Raw genomic sequence first — 17918 nt, 5'->3', positions numbered from 1 at the left:
TGTGTGCGTGCGTGTGTGCGCGTGTGTGCGTGCGTGTGTGCGCGTGTGTGCGTGTGTGTGTGCGTGTGTGTGCATGTGTGTGTGCGTGCGTGTGTGTGCGTGCGTGCGTGTGTGTGTGCGTGTGTGTGTGAGTGTGTGTGCGTGCGTGCGTGCGTGTGTGTGTGTGTGTGTGTGTGTGTGTGCGCGCCGCATGCATCTCCTCACTTCTGAACCATTTTCTGACCTGTGAGTTTCATTAGAGTTGCTTAGGGAGAGTGGGTGAGTGTGTGTGTGTGCGCGTGCGTGTGTGTGTGTGCGCGTGCGTGTGTGTGTGCGTGTGTGTGTGTGCGTGTGTGAGTGTGTGTGCGTGCGTGTGTGTGTGCGTGTGTGCGTGTGTGAGTGTGTGTGCGTGTGTGCGTGCGTGCGTGTGTGTGTGTGTGTGTGTGTGTGTGTGTGTACCATTTTCTGACCTGTGAGTTTCATTAGAGTTGCTTAGGGAGAGTGGGCGAGCTGTTATTATAGGAGCATGGGCATTTGGTCGGTAATTACACAGCTAAAGACAATTTCTCCCTCAAGGGCCGTGTGTGTGTGTGTGTGTGTGTGTGTGTGTGTGTGTGCGCGCGCGTGTGTGTGTGTGTGCGTATGCGTGTGTGTGCGTGTGTGTGTGCGTGTGTGTGTGCGTGTGTGTGTGTGTGTGTGCGTACACACCTTTAATCCCAACACTCAGGTGAATCTCTGTGAGTTCGAGCCCAAGCTGGCCCACTGAGTGAGTTCCAGGACAGCCAGGGCTATGTGAGAATATGCCTTCCATTCTGTTGCGGCTCTTGTACAATTGCTGTCTAAATGGAAAAACTTCAGTGGAGTCAGTAATCTCAGCTTTAACCTCTAATTAGCATAAAACATGCCAAGCTGTCACAATTCCAGTTTCCACAAGGAATTCTGGGGTGACATTTTCTTATGCCAAGATTTTGGCTTTCTAGGAAAATCTTATCATAACAAAGGCTACTTAGAAAACTGTATCCTTCATCATTTAGTTTTTTATATATTTGTTTGTTTTGTGAGGGGTGTGTGTGTGTGTGGTGTGTGTGTGGCCATGCTTGTGGAGATAAGACAATTTGTAGGAATCAGTTCTCTTCTCTACTGTTGTGGGTCCTAGGAGTGAACTCAACTTGTCAGACTGTGTTTTCAGTGTTGGGGATTGATTCTAGGGCCTTGCCGTGGGCATGACAGAGAATCATCAGGGAAAATACATCACCAGCCAACCCAGAAAAGAGAAGCACACAGCGATGGGTGTTCTCCCTACCATCAGATCTTTCTGGGAATTGGTGTTTATATGTCTGTATGCTTCTAACCAAAAGAATTTTGATTTGTGGGTGAACTTGTGAGGCACAGGCTGTCTTCAGTCTTCTGTTGTTGTGAGGCACAGGTTGTCTTCTGTCTACCATTGTTGTTGTGAGGCACAGGCTGTCTTCTGTTGTTGTTGTGAGGCACAGGCTGTCTTCTGTCTTCTGTTGTTGTTGTGAGGCACAGGCTGTCTTCTGTCTTCTGTTGTTGTGAGGCACAGGCTGTCTGTCTTCTGTTGTTGTGAGGCACAGGCTGTCTTCTGTCTTCTGTTGTTGTTGTGAGGCACAGGCTGTCTTCTGTCTTCTGTTGTTGTGAGGCACAGGCTGTCTTCTGTCTTCTGTTGTTGTTGTGAGGCACAGGCTGTCTTCTGTTGTTGTTGTGAGGCACAGGCTGTCTTCTGTCTTCTGTTGTTGTTGTGAGGCACAGGCTGTCTTCTGTCTTCTGTTGTTGTTGTGAGGCACAGACTGTCTTCTGTTGTTGTTGTGAGGCACAGGCTGTCTTTAGTCTTCTGTTGTTGTTGTGAGGCACAGGCTGTCTTCAGTCTTCTGTTGTTGTTGTGAGGCACAGGCTGTCTTCAGTCTTCTGTTGTTGTTGTGAGGCACAGGCTGTCTTCTGTCTTCTGTTGTTGTGAGGCACAGGCTGTCTTCTGTCTTCTGTTGTTGTGAGGCACAGGCTGTCTTCTGTCTTCTGTTGTTGTTGTGAGGCACAGGCTGTCTTCTGTCTTCTGTTGTTGTTGTGAGGCACAGGCTGTCTTCAGTCTTCTGTTGTTGTGAGGCACAGGCTGTCTTCAGTCTTCTGTTGTTGTGAGGCACAGGCTGTCTTCAGTCTTCTGTTGTTGTTGTGAGGCACAAGTTGTCTTCAGTCTTCTGTTGTTGTGAGGCACAGGCTGTCTTCAGTCTTCTGTTGTTGTTGTGAGGCACAGGCTGTCTTCTGTCTTCTGTTGTTGTTGTGAGGCACAGGCTGTTCTGTCTTCTGTTGTTGTGAGGCACAGGCTGTCTTCTGTCTTCTGTTGTTGTTGTGAGGCACAGGCTGTCTTCTGTTGTTGTTGTGAGGCACAGGCTGTCTTCTGTCTTCTGTTGTTGTTGTGAGGCACAGGCTGTCTTCTGTCTTCTGTTGTTGTTGTGAGGCACAGGCTGTCTTCAGTCTTCTGTTGTTTTTGTGAGGCACAGGCTGTCTTCTGTCTTCTGTTGTTGTTGTGAGGCACAGGCTGTCTTCAGTCTTCTGTTGTTGTTGTGAGGCACAGGCTGTCTTCAGTCTTCTGTTGTTGTTGTTGTGAGGCACAGGCTGTCTTCTGTCTTCTGTTGTTGTTGTGAGGCACAGGCTGTCTTCTGTCTTCTATTGTTGTGAGGCACAGGCTGTCTTCAGTCTTCTGTTGTTGTGAGGCACGGGCTGTCTTCAGTCTTCTGTTGTTGTTGTGAGGCACAGGCTGTCTTCAGTCTTCTGTTGTTGTTGTGAGGCACAGGCTGTCTTCTGTCTTTTGTTGTTGTTGTGAGGCACAGGCTGTCTTCTGTCTTCTGTTGTTGTGAGGCACAGGCTGTCTTCAGTCTTCTGTTGTTGTGAGGCACAGGCTGTCTTCAGTCTTCTGTTGTTGTTGTGAGGCACAGGCTGTCTTCAGTCTTCTGTTGTTGTTGTGAGGCACAGGCTGTCTTCTGTCTTCTGTTGTTGTTGTGAGGCACAGGCTGTCTTCAGTCTTCTGTTGTTGTGAGGCACAGGCTATCGTCAGTCTTCTGTTGATTTTGTGGCTCCAGAGCCTTGTGGTTTCTGTGTAGAAAAACAAGAAATTGATAGAAATATAACTTTTTCCTCACTAATCACTGCAAACGATATTGACTCAAACCCTTGAACATCCTAACAGTAGACCCCTGACCTTACAAAAGTAGACATTTGATAATCTGAATATTTAGTAGTCTCTGGCAATATAATTACTAAACAGTTACCTTGCTGTGTGCTCCCTGTGACATTTTATACATAAAGTCTAGAATAAATCATTGTGAATTATGATTCTTGCTTCACAACAAAACAAAACAACCCCTTTTCAAGTAAAAGAAATTCAGTGTCAGATTTCTCTGTTATTTAAAATCAAGTGGAAAAACTCGAATTCCTTTTCCTTCCTTTCATGAGGACGAAAACTGTCTGTCATTGGCAGAAAGGGGATTGTGCTGTACTTCATGCAACATAAAATTGAGAAAGACTTTTATAATTTCATGCTGTAAACCTAGGCATTATTACACCAAAGCTGGCTACTAATCATGTTTATAAATATCAGGAAGCATATGTGTAGGTTTCCTGTAATGTCCATTGTACAGACATTTCCCTCACAGTATTTACTGATTACATATTAGGAAATATGAGGAAATATAACTGGAATTGTCCAGGTTAGGGGACATCACTGAAGATTAAATGATATTTCATATAAAGCATAGATTAGCGCCTTTGGGTCTTTCTATGTCTACAACAGAACATTTACAGTGTATTTTAAGAGAAATTACAAGTTACACATTAAAAGTCCAGTAAAAAAGCTGGGCCTTTAATCCCAGCACTTGGGAAACAGAGGCAGGTGGATCTCTGAATTCCAGGCCAGCCTGGTTGATACAGAGTTCCAGAACAACCAGAGCTACATGGTGAGACCCCGTCTCAAATAACAAAGTACAATACAAGAAGACTGGGACAAATCTATATGATCTCCAAGAGAAACGATCTGGTGTTTTAAAGTTGTGCGTCCTGGCGAGCAGCACTTGCTCCCACCCAGCGCTCCTGAGTACTAACCACAGGGGGAACCGCTCTCTGATCTAGTGTCATAGGCTGGTTTCTCTGCATCACACAGCTCGTTTGCCTTCTGTGTGATCTGATGGCAAATAGTATCAAGCATTGTTTTGACAAGACTAGCAAAGATCATGGGCAGACTCTGCCCGCGGAGCTTTGAACGCATGTGGGGAGCGCCAGTCGCTGGCAGAGAGTAGTCACAGTGAGCCTTGTCTCATAAGCAACATGACCGCCATTCCTTTGGGGCTCCGCTCACCACAGAGCTTTGACTCCTGTGTGTTGCTCCTTTTTAATAAGTCGTCAAGCAAAACATCGGAGGGTTGCTCTTTCTTCTCAATAATACATTTTCTCTGGTAGATAAAAAACACTTTAAAAATCAGGGTTGTACATTTTTTGCGGGGGGTGAGGGGGTATACAATTTGGTTACTTTCCCTTGGCAGGGAGGCCAGGTGGCACACAGAGGAAAGGGAAGCAGGCTATATGGATGAGACCGGATAGGCCAAGGTCATATGGTAGGGGAGGATGTCCCCTTCTGTCAGAGGTCTAGGGGAGGGGAATAGGGAGGGTGGGAACAGGAAGATACGAGTGAGGAGATAGCAATCAGGATGTAATCTAAATAAATTATAATAATTTTTTTTAATCAGGGTTGTAGCCAGGCATGGTGGTGCATGCCTTTAACCACAGCACTCGGGAGGCAGAGGCATATGGATCTCTGTGAGTTCGAGGCCAGCCTGGTCTACAAAGCAAGTCCAGGACAGCCAGGACTACAAGAGAAACCCTGTATTGGAAAAAAGAAAAATAAAAGATACAGCCTCTAGCATGGAATGAAGGCATATATGCCTTTAACCCCAGCACTTGGGAGGTGGAGGCAGGCAGATCTTTGTGAGTTTAAGGCCAGCCTAGTCTACAGAGTGAGTTCCAGGACAGCCAGGGCTACATAGTAAGACCCTGTCAAAGAAAGACAGACAGAGAGAGAGTGGGCATGGGGTGGGGTGGGAAGTAATCATCTAATATTTACCTAAACATTTCTGATTACCAAAGATTTATAAAAATCTGTTTCAACTGTAATCCCAGCCCTTGAGAAGGCAGAAGTAGGTGGATCTCTGTAAATTTGAAGCCAGCCAGGTCTACGAAGCAATTTAGGACAGCCAAGGCTGCACAGAGAAACCCTGTCTTGGGGGTAAAAGGGGAGATCTGTTTCAGAGTGTCAGGATGACTTGAGTTTTCTTTAGGTGCATAAGTGTATGATGTGGGTTTTTTAAGGAATGAAATGTCTCTAATTTATTATAAATTTAATTTATAGCCCAGTCAATTGAGCAAAGACTGATGAAAATGGATCACACTGCAATCCACCCACATCTGCTTGACATGAAAATTGGTCAAGGCAAATATGAGCAAGGGTTCTTTCCAAAGCTACAGTCCGATGTCTTGGCCACAGGACCAGCCAGCAACAAGTAAGCATGTTTTATATCCATGATAAGCTGAATGAAAGAAGATAATTGTTTTACAGTGTTACTAGGCAGTTTGTAAATACTAAATACTATTTACATCTTTTTAAGACCATATTAATCTATTTAAATTGAATTGACTTTCTTATGCACTTGACTTTTAATTCTGTTATGTTAAAAACAAACAAAGCCGGGCGTGGTGGCACACGCCTTTAATCCCAGCACTTGGGAGGCAGAGGCAGGCGGATCGCTGTGAGTTCGAGGCCAGCCTGGTTTACAAAGTGAGTCCAGGATGGCCAAGGCTACACAGAAGAAACCCTGTCTCGAAAAACCAAAAAAACAAACAAACAAACAAAAAACTCTAAAGACTGGAGATTTTTTTCATAAAACTATAAATAGATACATTTGCTTTTTGTTTTCTTTTTATTACTATTATTTGTGGTTCTGTTATTGTTGTTGACAGGGTCTCAATAAGTAAAGCTGAGACGGAGCTGGAATGCAGCATATAACCCAAGGCCAGCCTCAGACACGTAGTCTTCCCCAGCAGTCCCCCCACCTTTTTTTTAAATTTCTTTTTATCCAGTCTTCTTCCCCTCCTGGAACTGCTAGAGATCAAACACAAGTCTACTTTTTCTTTTCTTTTCTTTTTTTTAAAGATTTATTTATTATGTATACAGTATGCATCAGATCACACCATAGATGGTTGTGAGCCACCACGTGGTTGCTGGGAATTGAACTCAGGACCTCTGGAAGAACAGTCAGTGTTCTTAACCGCTGAGCCATCTTTCCAGCCCTACTTTTTCTTTTTAAGATGTATTTATTACATATGCACTGTTCTGCTTGCATGTACACCTGCTCACCAGAAGAGGGCACCAGATCTCATTATAGATGGTTGTGAGCCACCATATGGTTGCTGGGAATTGAACTCAGGACCTCTGGAAGAGCAGACAGTGCTCTTAGCCACTGAGCCATCTCTCCTGCCCGCAAGTCTACATTTAAATGACCATATTAAAACACTGTCTTAGTAGTAATCAGATGTGATGACTTTTTCCAGTAACCCTGACACTTGAAAGGGGACACCTAGGAGCATTGTGAATTTAAGGACAGCCTGAACAGCACAGCAGGTTTGAAGATAATGTAGGGTACATAGTGACCCTGTGTTGAAAAGCGCAACAAGTACACTGAACTTAAAAATTTACTAAAAAATGTTGGTGATTATGGAATTCAGTGTATTCACTTTTTAAAAACATTATTTATATGTGTTGAGTATTTTGCCTGCTGTGTGTTATGTTCCAGGTGTGCACGCCTGGTACCAGTGAAGGTCACAGAGTGTGTCAGATCCCCTAGAGCTGGGGCTACTGTGAGCCACCATGTGGGTGCTAGGAACCAACAAGCGTGACTCTAGGGTGTGTGTGTGTGTGTGTGTGTGTGTGTGTGTGAGAGAGAGAGAGAGAGAGAGAGAGATGACCTTGTATCCCTGGATTTTCAATTCAGATTGCTCTGAACTTCTTTTTCATGTACTTTCCATTTATTCCTTGAGAATTTCATGCATATATACAATGCGTTTTGATTATGTTCATCTTCTCTGGCTCTCTAACAATTTCCCCCAGTGCCTCCGAGACACACACACACACACACACACACACACACACACACACACACACACACACACAGACACGCAGGTACACATGTAGTATGTGAAACAGTCAGGCAGTGCACTGGAGCATGTACCCCTGAGAAAACTACCCCGCCTCCTCCAGTGGCCGTAAACTGTAGATTACTCTTCAGGGGGCAGTGGGACTTGTGAGAACACATCCATGCTGGAATTTTGACTGGCTTGCTCTTGTACAGGCAACCACAGTCGCCAAGTTCATTTGTATAATGGCCCTGCCCTACATGGAAGACCATTTTGAAACAGTCCTCCTCAACATCTGGCTCTTACAACTTCTTGTTCTCTCTCTTTCTTTTTAAAACAGTTTTTTTCGTTTGTGTTTTCGTTTTTCAAGACAAGGTTTCTCTGTGTCGCCTTGGCTGTAGTCATCTGGACCAAATCCTCCATCCACGCCAGCCAGGTGCTTCTTCCTCCACTTCACCCATGGCAACCTCCTTCCTTCTCCTCTTCCTCTCTCCTTCCTCCCAAGATCCTTTTCTGGTCTCTGGCTGCTTCCCTTCCCATGAGCCTCTCTCTCCCAAAACCCTGGGAACCTTAGCCACAACTATTACATTTGCCTTGCCTGGGTGTGTTGGCTTTTTATTGGTCAAACAGGAATAAGTTTTTAAGCACGGTCACAAACATTTTGGGGTACGTGAGTCCACTCATTGGGGCAGCAACCAGACCAACCGCCACCATCTGTCTCCTGGATTAAAGGCATGTCTCTGTCCCAGCCATATCACACAGACCCAGAAGGTCGCTGGGAATGCACGTCTGCGTGAACATTCGTCTGCAGGTCTGCCTCCTCGCATCATCTGGTCCTCAGGCTTGCAGGCAAGCTCCTTCACCCACACTGCTATTTTCAGGACCTGGGGTCTTTGTACATTTTTTTCTACTAATTTATATTCTGTTTATTGTGAGCTATTTATGCCATGTAGTTTTTATAAGAATAAGCTGTAGAAGTTACATTTTGTGTTACGTTCATCAATTGAGTGGTAGCACCTTAGAGTAGAGTGGAAAGTCTTTGTTGAGAATAAGAGAGTTTATAAAGATGGAGACATGGACACACTCCACATAAAGGAAGTTGGGAAAAAAATAAAATAAAATAAAATAAAGGAAGTTGGGAGCTGGGACAGCGTGAGGCCGACGAGTCGGACAGTTTATCCAAGGATTTGGGGCTCTTTAAACAAGGTCGTAAGGGAGAGGGTCATTATGTAGGGAAGGGCACTGGCTTTGGAGTACTTGTATGCCCCTTTAATTTTAGGCCAGAACCAAAAGAAAAAGGGAAATGGGAATTAAGTTATGGAAGGGCTAATATAACAAGAGGCAGGCATTAGCACATTAGATGGAAATGTGTAAGTTGCTGAGGTTAGGGCTGGAGGATGGCTCAGGAGTTCAGAGCACTGGCTACTCTTCCAAAACACCCAGGCTCAATTCCAGCACCCACATGGCAGCTCACAGTAACTCTAGTTCCAGAGGACCCAACACCCTCCCACAGACATACATGCAAGCAAAACACCAATGCACGTAAAATAAAAATAAATTTTTAAAATTTTAATTTAAAAAACAAGTTCTTCACAAAACATCCTCCATCTCTCTGATACAAGAGGTTTCAGGTTCAAAAGCTATCCCTTAAAAAGTAGTAAGCCATGCCTGGAAAGATAGCTTCGTGACTAAAAGCATGTGTTGCTCAGGCAGAGTACCCAGCCACCTAGAACCAGCTCCAGGGGATCTGAGGCCATGCATTGGCACTGACACACAGATACATACATACATACTTACATACACACACACACACACACACACACACACACACACACACACACACGCATACTTAAAAATGAAAATATACCGGGGAAGGAGGGGAAACTGCAGTTGGGATGCAATATATGAGAGAAGAATTTTTTAAAAGAAAAGAAAAATTCTTTATAAGTGGAAAATTAAGAAATTTGCTTTAAGGACACTGCAAGTACATTGCTATAAATTACGGACTTTGAGAATATTCTTTTTTACTAAAAATATTTACCTATAATATTTACTTGGAACACATTAAGGAGACTTGTGTATATCTGACATAATCAAGGATAAACTTGACTTAAGATCTGACTTCTTGTTGGGTGTGGTGGTACACACTTTTAATCCTAACACTGGGGAGATAAAGACAAAGAGTGAATACAAGCCTGGTCTGCATAGGACAGCCAGAGCTATACAGAGAGACCATGTCTAAAAAAACCTCTTGATTTGCTGTTATGTGTATGTGCATTGAGCATTTAGTGCCTCCTTTTTAAATGTTCAACTTTTTATTTTTTTAAATGTGTGTGTGTGTGTGTGTGTGTGTGTGTGTGTGTGTGTGTGTGTACGCGCCCGCCTGCGCCAGCCATGTGGCTACAGATGCCCACAGAGGCCAGAAGAGAACCTCAGATCTCTAGAAAGTAGAGCTATAGGTGCTTGTAAGTTGCCCAACATAGGTGCTGGAACCAAACTCAGGATCTCTGGAAGACCAAATAAAAAGTGTTATTTGCAGGGGGCTGGAGAGATAGCTCAGGTTAAGAGCATTGTCTGCTCTTCCAGAGGTGCTGAGTTCAATTCCCAGCAACTGCATGGTGGCTCACAGCCATCTATGATGTGATCTGATGCCCTCTTCTGGTGGGCAGGTGTACATGCAGGCAGAGCACTGTTTCATAGTAAATATAGAAATCTTTTTTTTTTTTTTTTTTTTTTTTAGTGTTAATTGTGGTTATGGTTGTGAATATACCAAACCCCATTAGATTGAGTGCTTTGGATGGGTAAATTAAATAGCATCTAAAATTATAACTTTAAATGTATTTAGAAAAGGAATGATTGAAAGAGCTGGGTATAGTGGCACAGGAGACAAGAGGATTATGATTTCAAGACCAGACTAAGCTATATAGGAAGATGACCCAAAATAAAAACAAAGAAACCAGAGAAGAAAACACAGCTGTTACCAGCCTTTTGTACAGAATGGTTCATTCTTTCTGTTTTTTAAGAAAATAAATTTCATGTCTCTTTATTTGGCTGGTTTTCTTAACCTACATTGTCTTGGGTGTATTCGTTCCCCAGCCGGTGGGTGAGTCGCAGCGCCACAGCGCAGCGCAGGAAAGAACGGCTCCGCCAGCACTCTGAACACATCGGGCTGGACAATGAGCTGCGGGAGGTATGTGGTCTAACTGCCTGGGACTCGGGGCTGCCACCCTGGAGGTGGCACTGTGCACGATCCTTCAGATTCCTTCAGAAACAGTCCACCTGAAGTGTAGCAGAAAACATTTTCTTAGCTTTGCTCTTTTATCCATCTGAAATGGGGCTTTATTTCTGTGTATTAAATCAAAGAAGCTTTGCTTAGGGTAAATTTTTGTTCAGTAGGTTTGCTGAAGGGAAAAACATCGAGATATACGCGTGTCTAAGTTTCGGGTGTAATTTGACTTAGATAGTAGATATATATTAACACAGTTGCTGTCCTTGGCTTGCCGACGCCGGTTTTAGATGGGCTTGAGCTAGTTTTAGGCTTTGATCCATATGCTGTGTTTGTATTCATTGAAAACAAAATTTTAATTATGTTTAAATAATTATGTTTTATTTCTTATAATGAAAAGAAGATGCAAACAGAAATCCTGTTAACTGTTTTATGAACTCAGATGTGTGGGAATACAACAGAAAACATCATCCCAAGCCTTGTTTTTTATAAGTGCGCGTGTGGTGTTAAACATTCTCTTAAGGACTGAGACCTGGCCTGTCCATAGCCTTCCTTCCCTGCCCGCCCCTGTTGCCGTGACCTCATCATGCGCATGCAGGGTTTGCTTCTCTTTGTCTTTTCTACCTTTCCGTCATTGAACCGTCGCCATCATCTTAGCCTTCCGGGGAACTTTTGGTCTGTCAGAACTCCATGGCATTCTGGGAGTGGGATGAGGGCCCAGCTCCTCCTGCACGGCTTCCTAAAAAGTCCTTCTCTGAGTGCTGCCTGGTATGTCCCTGGCCTTGAAAGTCTTCACCACATGTCCCTGACCCTGTGGTGTTGCCAAGTGGCCCACACACACAAGTGCATGGAGCATGTTTTGATCTCTGCTTCATTGTGTGTGCTGGCATGTGCTCACACAGTAATCCTATGCTGTTGACAGTAAAACTGACATTCCAATCCTGGGGGGGGGGGGGGGTGTGCACGCGCTCACGCATAGATCCTCCATAACAAATTGCTTTTCTTCAGTGGGAGAAGAATATACATGTAAATTCTTCCTTACTTTTTCTTATTTTAAGCATTTTTTTCTCAGAAGTGGCTGGATATCAGCTTTTCTTTTGCTAGATATTTATCTCTGTGCCGTTTTAATTTACTTTCAGAAAGCTCACTCATCATCAGAGAATATTAGTGCTAAGAGGAACCTTTGAGGTCTTTTTGTCTAACTTGACATAGTTTAGCTGGCAAGCAAGGCGTTTGCCCACAGTTCAGTGGACTGCCAAAGGCAGAGCTGAGCCTGTAGCCCAGGGCTCCACTGCTCATGTCCGCCAGTCTGCTCTGACCACTGCTCGCCTGGGGATGCGAAGACTCTGGCTTACAACCTATTCCACATTGTGTTGTTTATGTACCTTCATGTAGTCTGCTCTTCCAGCACACTAGCACCAATTAAAAGATTAGAGTATTTATTAGAAAATTATGGATAAGGCTGTATTAAGGAGCGTTTATTGAACAAGACTGCAACTTCATATGTATTTCCTAATGACTTCTGCTTTATTTATTTTTGGTTGGTTGGTTTTTCTGGCTCGTTATTGTTGTTTTTGCCATTGCTTTCGTGGTCTGTTTGGTTGGTTGGTTTTTGTTTTTTCAAGAGATGGTTTCTCTGTGTAGCCTTGGGTATCCTAGACTTGCTTTGTAGACCAGGATGGCCTCAAAGTCACAGAGATCCACCTGCCTCTGCCTCCCAAGTGCTGGAATTAAAGGTATGAGCCACCACTGACCAGCTGAGGTTTTTTTTGTTTTGGTTTGGTTTGGTTTTGTTATGGTTGTGGTTTGTTTGTTTTGAGACAGGGTATCAACCATATTACTGGCTGGCATGGAACTCACAGAAATATGCATGCCTCTCCCTCCCATGATCTGGGATTAAAGGTGTATACCACCACACCCAGCTGTTTGGATTTGTTTGCTGTGTGTGTGCACACGCACGCGTCTGTCTGTCTGTCTGTCTGTCTGTCTGTCTGTGTATGTGTATGCCACGTGAGTACAGTGTCCTCAAAGGCCAGAAAAGAGTATCGAATCTCTTGTAGCTGGGATTTGGGAATTGAACTCAGGTCCTCTGCAAGAGCAATTGCTTCTCTTTGCTTTTGTTCTAAGACAGGGTCTCATGCGTCCTAGCCTGCCCTCAAACTAGCATATACTTAAGGATGATCTTGACTTCTGACCCTCCTTTCCTGCCTCATAAGTGCTGGGATTAAAGACATGCACTACTGTTACAGGGTCCACTTAGATCCAACACAACTCAAACACCAAGGCAATACAGAAAAAAATTATTGTAATTACGCTGGTATTGATCGATCAGGGATGCAGAACAGACTTGGGACCTGAATTATGAACCCCCACCACCTATCCTCCACCCCACCCCCACCACCCACTCCCCGAGCCAGAATGTTACAGAGCTTTTAAGCCTAAAAGCCACAAACATCTGTACCAAGTTACAGTTACATTTTTCCACCAATCAGGATTCAGGGATAGGGGACTTCCTAGGGACATTTTCCTATGTGGTACACTTACCCTGTTCTCAACTCACCAACCAGTGTATCGGTTACGTACATGCATGTCTCTCTCTGCTAAGCAGGATGTCAGTTACCAGGGAGGTCTTGGAAACTCAAAATGGAAGTTTTACTCAAAATGGCTTCAGTTTGGTTCGTTCTTACCCAATTTTGTTTGTTTTTAATAATAATAGTTGTTATTGTAGTTAAATTAATAATAATATTTCATTACAGTTCTTTATTTTTGTTATTATGGTGATGGTAGTGATGGGTTATGAGGCAGGGTCGCACTCTGTAGGTATGGCTGTCTTCAAGCTCCCTGTGTGGAGAAGGCTGGCCTCCAGCTCACAGACGCCAGCCTTGGCCTCCCCAGTGCTGGGATTGAAGACGTGCACCACCACACCAGGCCTGTGTGTGTGTGTGTGTGTGTGTGTGTGTGTGTGTGTGTGTGTGTACTTAAGTGCAGGTGCCTGTGGAGGCCAGAGACATCAGATAAATCCAAAAGCTGGAGTGAGTGACCTGTTGTGGGTGCTGAGAACCAAACTCAAGCCCTCTGTAGAGTCAGCACATAATGAGCCATCTCTCCAACCCACCACACCCACTTCTTATATGGCGCTGGGGGTCAATTCAGGGGTTTGTGCATGCTAGCACTTTGCAGTGGAGCTACATCCCCAGGGGAAAAGCTCTTTAAACAGTAAATTTTTTATTTCACCAATTATTTATTTATTTATCTATTTATTTATTTATGCATTTTACAGCCTGATCCCAGCCCCCTCCCTCCTCTCCTCCCAGTCCCACCCTCACATATTCCTTCCTCCCATCCCCCTTTCCTTCTCAGAGAAGGGGAGACCCTCAAGGGCTTCCAATTCACCCTGGCACAAGTCCCAACAGGACTAAGTGCATCTCTCCCACTGAGGCCAGACAAGGCAGCCCAGCTAGGGGAAAGGGATCCAGTGACAGGCAACAGAGTCAGAGACAGCCCTACTGCCATTGTTAGGGGACCCACATGATGACCAGGCTGCACATCTGCTGCGTGTGTGTAGGGGGCCTAGGTCCAGCCCGTGCATAATCTTTGGTTGGTGGTTCAGTCTCTGTGAGGCCCATGGGCCAAGGTTACTTCACTCTGTAGGTCTTCCTGTGGTGTCCTCTACCCCTCTGGCTCCCTCAGTCTTTCCCAGAACTCTTCCACAAAACTCCTAGAGTTCGGCCTATTGTTTGATTGTGGGTCTCTGCATCTGTTTCCATCAGCCTCGGGATGAAGCCTCAGTTAGCTACGCTCCTGTCTGCAAGCATAGCAGAATATCACTAATCATGTCAGGGTTAGGCAGGCATGGTGGCGCATGCCTTTAGTCCCAATACTGGGGAGGCAGAGGCAGGCAGATCTCTGTAAACTCAAGGTCAGCCTGGTCTACAGAGTGAGTCTAGGACAGCCAGGGCTACACACAGAGAAACCCTGTCTGGAAAAACAAAACAAAACAAATAGTGTCAAGGTTGGTTGGCTCTCTCTCATGGGGAGAGTCTCAAGTTGGGACAGTCATTGGCTTGCTATTCCCTCAATTTCTGCTCCATCTTTAACCCTGTACTTCTTGTAAGTAAGACAGATTTTTGTGTCTAAGTTTTTATGGGTGGGTTGGTGTCTCCCTCCCTCTACTGGAAGTGCTGCCTGGCTACAGGTGGTGATGACTTCAGGATCCACATGCCCAGCTGCCAGGAGTCTCAGCTAGGGTCACCCCATAGATTCCACCACTCCCTCCCCTCCCCACCCAGTTTCCTCCCTCCATCTGCTTCAGATGCGTACTGCATTTTTACTGATATTTATATCTAGCTTTTAATTCTGTCCCCAAATAACAATAGGAAATGAAAATATAATTCTCATACAGGGATGCTGCCTTGTAGCTCAGAATGAGTTTTGTTTTGTTTTGCTGCGTTTTTTGTTTTGAGTTTTGGGGTTTTGGTGGTTTGGGGCTTTTGTTTGTTTGTTTTGGGAGGGTTTGTTTGTTTTGGTTTTAGCTTTTTCAAGGCAGGGTTTCTCTGTATAGCTCTGGTTGTCCTAGAAATCTCTCTTTATAGACCAGGCTGGCCTCCAACTCACAGTGATCCACCTGCCTCTGCTTCCCAGGTGCTGGGATTAAAGGCGTGTCTCACCACACCTGGCTGCCCCCCCCCTTTTTTTCTTTGAATAATATTTCAAACAGAAAAGCACACATAGGTGCAGAAGAAACTGTTAGTTGGAAAATTCATTTGCTTTTTCAGTGGTTCTTTAAAATTATTAGACTAGGAAAAAGCCATATTCTGTTAATGTTTGTCATGAACATTGGGAGAAAGTAATCCTTTAATCCTTAACCAGTAGGATGTTAGCAGGTTAGTTTTCTTCGAAAAAGAAAGCAGATTCTCATAGGTTTAAAGGATGTAAAGGGTTTTACGTGTCTTCTTTTCCTGTGTTAGATTCACATCTCTGCCTGTGCGTGGGTCAGCTCACTAGCCTTCACTCCCCTTTCCCCCTCCCCCTCTCTCTCAACAAAACCCTAGTTCTCTATAGAATTTGGAGCAGTTCTTCAAAAATGCAGTCTATGGCACTGGGCCTTTTGGAGGTTCCGCGTTGTGGTTTTGAGGTTTTCAGGTAGCGTACAGAGAGCATAGTTCCGCAGCAGCCAGGTGTGGAGGTTGCTTTGTTTGCTTGCTTCTTTATTGTTTTGAGACATGGTCTTGAGTAACCCAGCCTAGCCTCAAACTTGCCTTGTAAACAAGGGTGACCTTGAACCCCTGACCATCCTGCCCTCCCCTTCCAAGGGTGTTCACCCCCAACAGGTGTATGTGGAGCTCAGCATTGGCCCCAAGGCCTGGACATGGTAAGAAAGCACTGCACCAACTGAGCTGTCTGGACCTTTCCCTGCATTCGGCTTTTACGGATACTCACTAAACAAAGCTCAAGAGCATTAGCTTTTTTTTTTTTTTTTTTTTTTTTTTTTTTAGTTTTTTCACATGTATGTTGTTGTGTTCCCACAGAGTCAGCAGAGGACTCTGGGTACAATACTAGGGGTTATAGAACAAGGCAAGAAAGTTGTAACAAGACATCTTAGGAGCCCCCTCCCACCCACCTCATTCCCAGCCCCTGTGTGAAACACCTCCGCTCTTCAGCCTATCTGTAAGCTATACAGCATATATGATACAACGATACGCATCATTATTAGACATTGGTTGATGTGACTGAGGCCATAAAAATTAATTGCAACACAACTCTGGTTCTGTCGAAAGTTGAATAGAGCTGAGGGTTTGGCTGGCGAGCACGGCCCTTGATGACTGAGGGATTGGATCTGTTGAGAGGAGTGAATAGAAGGAGCCGGTGGCCTGAGAGCCGCTCCATTCTGTGGAGCCTCACACTGGACTAGACACCTAAACTTTTTGGCTCTTATCTTGATCCTAACTAATCATAGTTCTAGTTCCATTAAAAAGACTAAAATCAATGAAACTCCTGGTTTTGAATGAATTTCAACTTAATATAGTCTCTGTCACTCTCCTTTCACAAAAGCTAACTGTTTCAGGAGGACACGTGTCCTCTGCCTTCTATCAAGAGCACTACAATTTTAATTGCAGTGACACACACGTACTTGTGACTTTTAAAGCTTGCTTGTTGTATTCATACGTGTAAGTTTTAAGTAGAAAATAATGTGTGATGTTCACACATTAAAAATACTCCTCTACTTTTTAGAAATATATGCAAGAGGCACGAACCATAGGAAAAAACCTGAGGCAACCAAAACTGTCAGATCTCTCCCCTGCTGTGATTGCACAAACCAACTGGAAATTTGTAGAAGGCTTATTAAAAGAATGCAGAATGAAGGTACGTATGCTGCTGCCAGACAGTGCGCCTTCACATTAATACTGTGTGTGGATGTAACATGAGATGAGCCAACCCCATCTGTGCCCGTAGCTTTTCTGGGGAAAAGTTTATTATTTAATTTTTTATGATTATGGGTGTTTTACATGTATGTATGTCTGTGTACTACATGCATGCAGTGCCCGTGAAGGCAAAAGAGAGCACATGCATGCACATACATAGAGCTCAGGACAGCTGAGTCAGTCCTTACTGTCTGTCTTGTTTGGAGCAGCCTCTTTGTTTCTTGCCGCTATTACAGCTGTTTCAAAATAGCAGGCCCGTGACCTTCACTCCAAATCTTACAAAGCAGCACCGATGTGTCCATCTCACCTGGCTTTTACATGGTTTCCAGGTCCTGAACTCAGGTGGTCAGGGTTGTGTAGCAAGTTCTCTTACTCAGACCATCTCCCCAGCGCTGAGTGATTGTCTTCCTCCTCAGCAAGTTAGGTTATATGAAGAATGCTGCTCACTAACATGAGAAGCAGCGCGTTTTTGTGCTTGTGTGTGTGTGTGTATGCCTGTGGAAAGCCTTGCGTGTGCTCGTACATGTGGGCATGCTAAGGCGAGAGTCTGAGCTGTGTTATAGGCCATTATATTACATATAGTTGTCCTCTCAAAGCTTGCATTTATATAGGGTAGCAATATAAAAGAACTTTTTTCTTTTTATGTAACGTGGGCATCTTGAATAAAAGTGCTGCTTTCAATGTCAGTGTATACAAGTGATGTAGACAAGACCCTCCCTAGAGGAGCTGTGCACTTCCTCACTGTACATACGTGAGGCCAGCTAAGGTTGAAGCAAAGTAACCTACCTGGAACTGGCTTTCATATTTTGGTACATCCTTGTAAGCAAAAAAGAGAAAAAGGAGGAGGCTGGGGTCCTAGTTCACTCACAAACTAGCAAGTCCCAAAAGAAGGGAAGGAAGGAATGAAGGACGGACGGAAGGACAGAATGAGCTGCGGGTGTGTGTTGTGGTTTTGGCTTTAGTTTGTCCAGATGTTGGAGTCAGTGAAGGGTAAGTTGTGGTGACAGGATGACGTTCTGGTGTCAGTACGTTGTCTATACTCAAAGCTATTCCTGAAGTTCTAGGATGTTTATACTATTACGGAAGTTAATGATATAAGT

The 17918-nt window shown here is 44.4% G+C and overlaps 1 protein-coding gene across 2 annotated transcripts in view; it reads left to right on the top strand.

The window, feature by feature from the left end:
• Positions 1 to 17918, top strand: part of Dennd5b (DENN domain containing 5B) — a 145435-nt gene that overhangs the window by 87070 nt on the left and 40447 nt on the right. For both annotated transcript variants that reach the window (XM_051155629.1, XM_051155628.1), the window contains 3 exons: positions 5390 to 5540; positions 10267 to 10360; positions 16628 to 16759. In XM_051155629.1, the coding sequence (XP_051011586.1) occupies positions 5390 to 5540; positions 10267 to 10360; positions 16628 to 16759 (377 nt within the window). The remainder of the gene's footprint in view (positions 1 to 5389; positions 5541 to 10266; positions 10361 to 16627; positions 16760 to 17918) is intronic.

This window comes from Acomys russatus, chromosome 13 (genome assembly GCF_903995435.1).
Source record: "Acomys russatus chromosome 13, mAcoRus1.1, whole genome shotgun sequence".
In the NCBI taxonomy this organism is placed as follows: Eukaryota; Metazoa; Chordata; class Mammalia; order Rodentia; family Muridae; genus Acomys; species Acomys russatus.
This window is presented reverse-complemented; position numbering and strand designations above follow the sequence as displayed.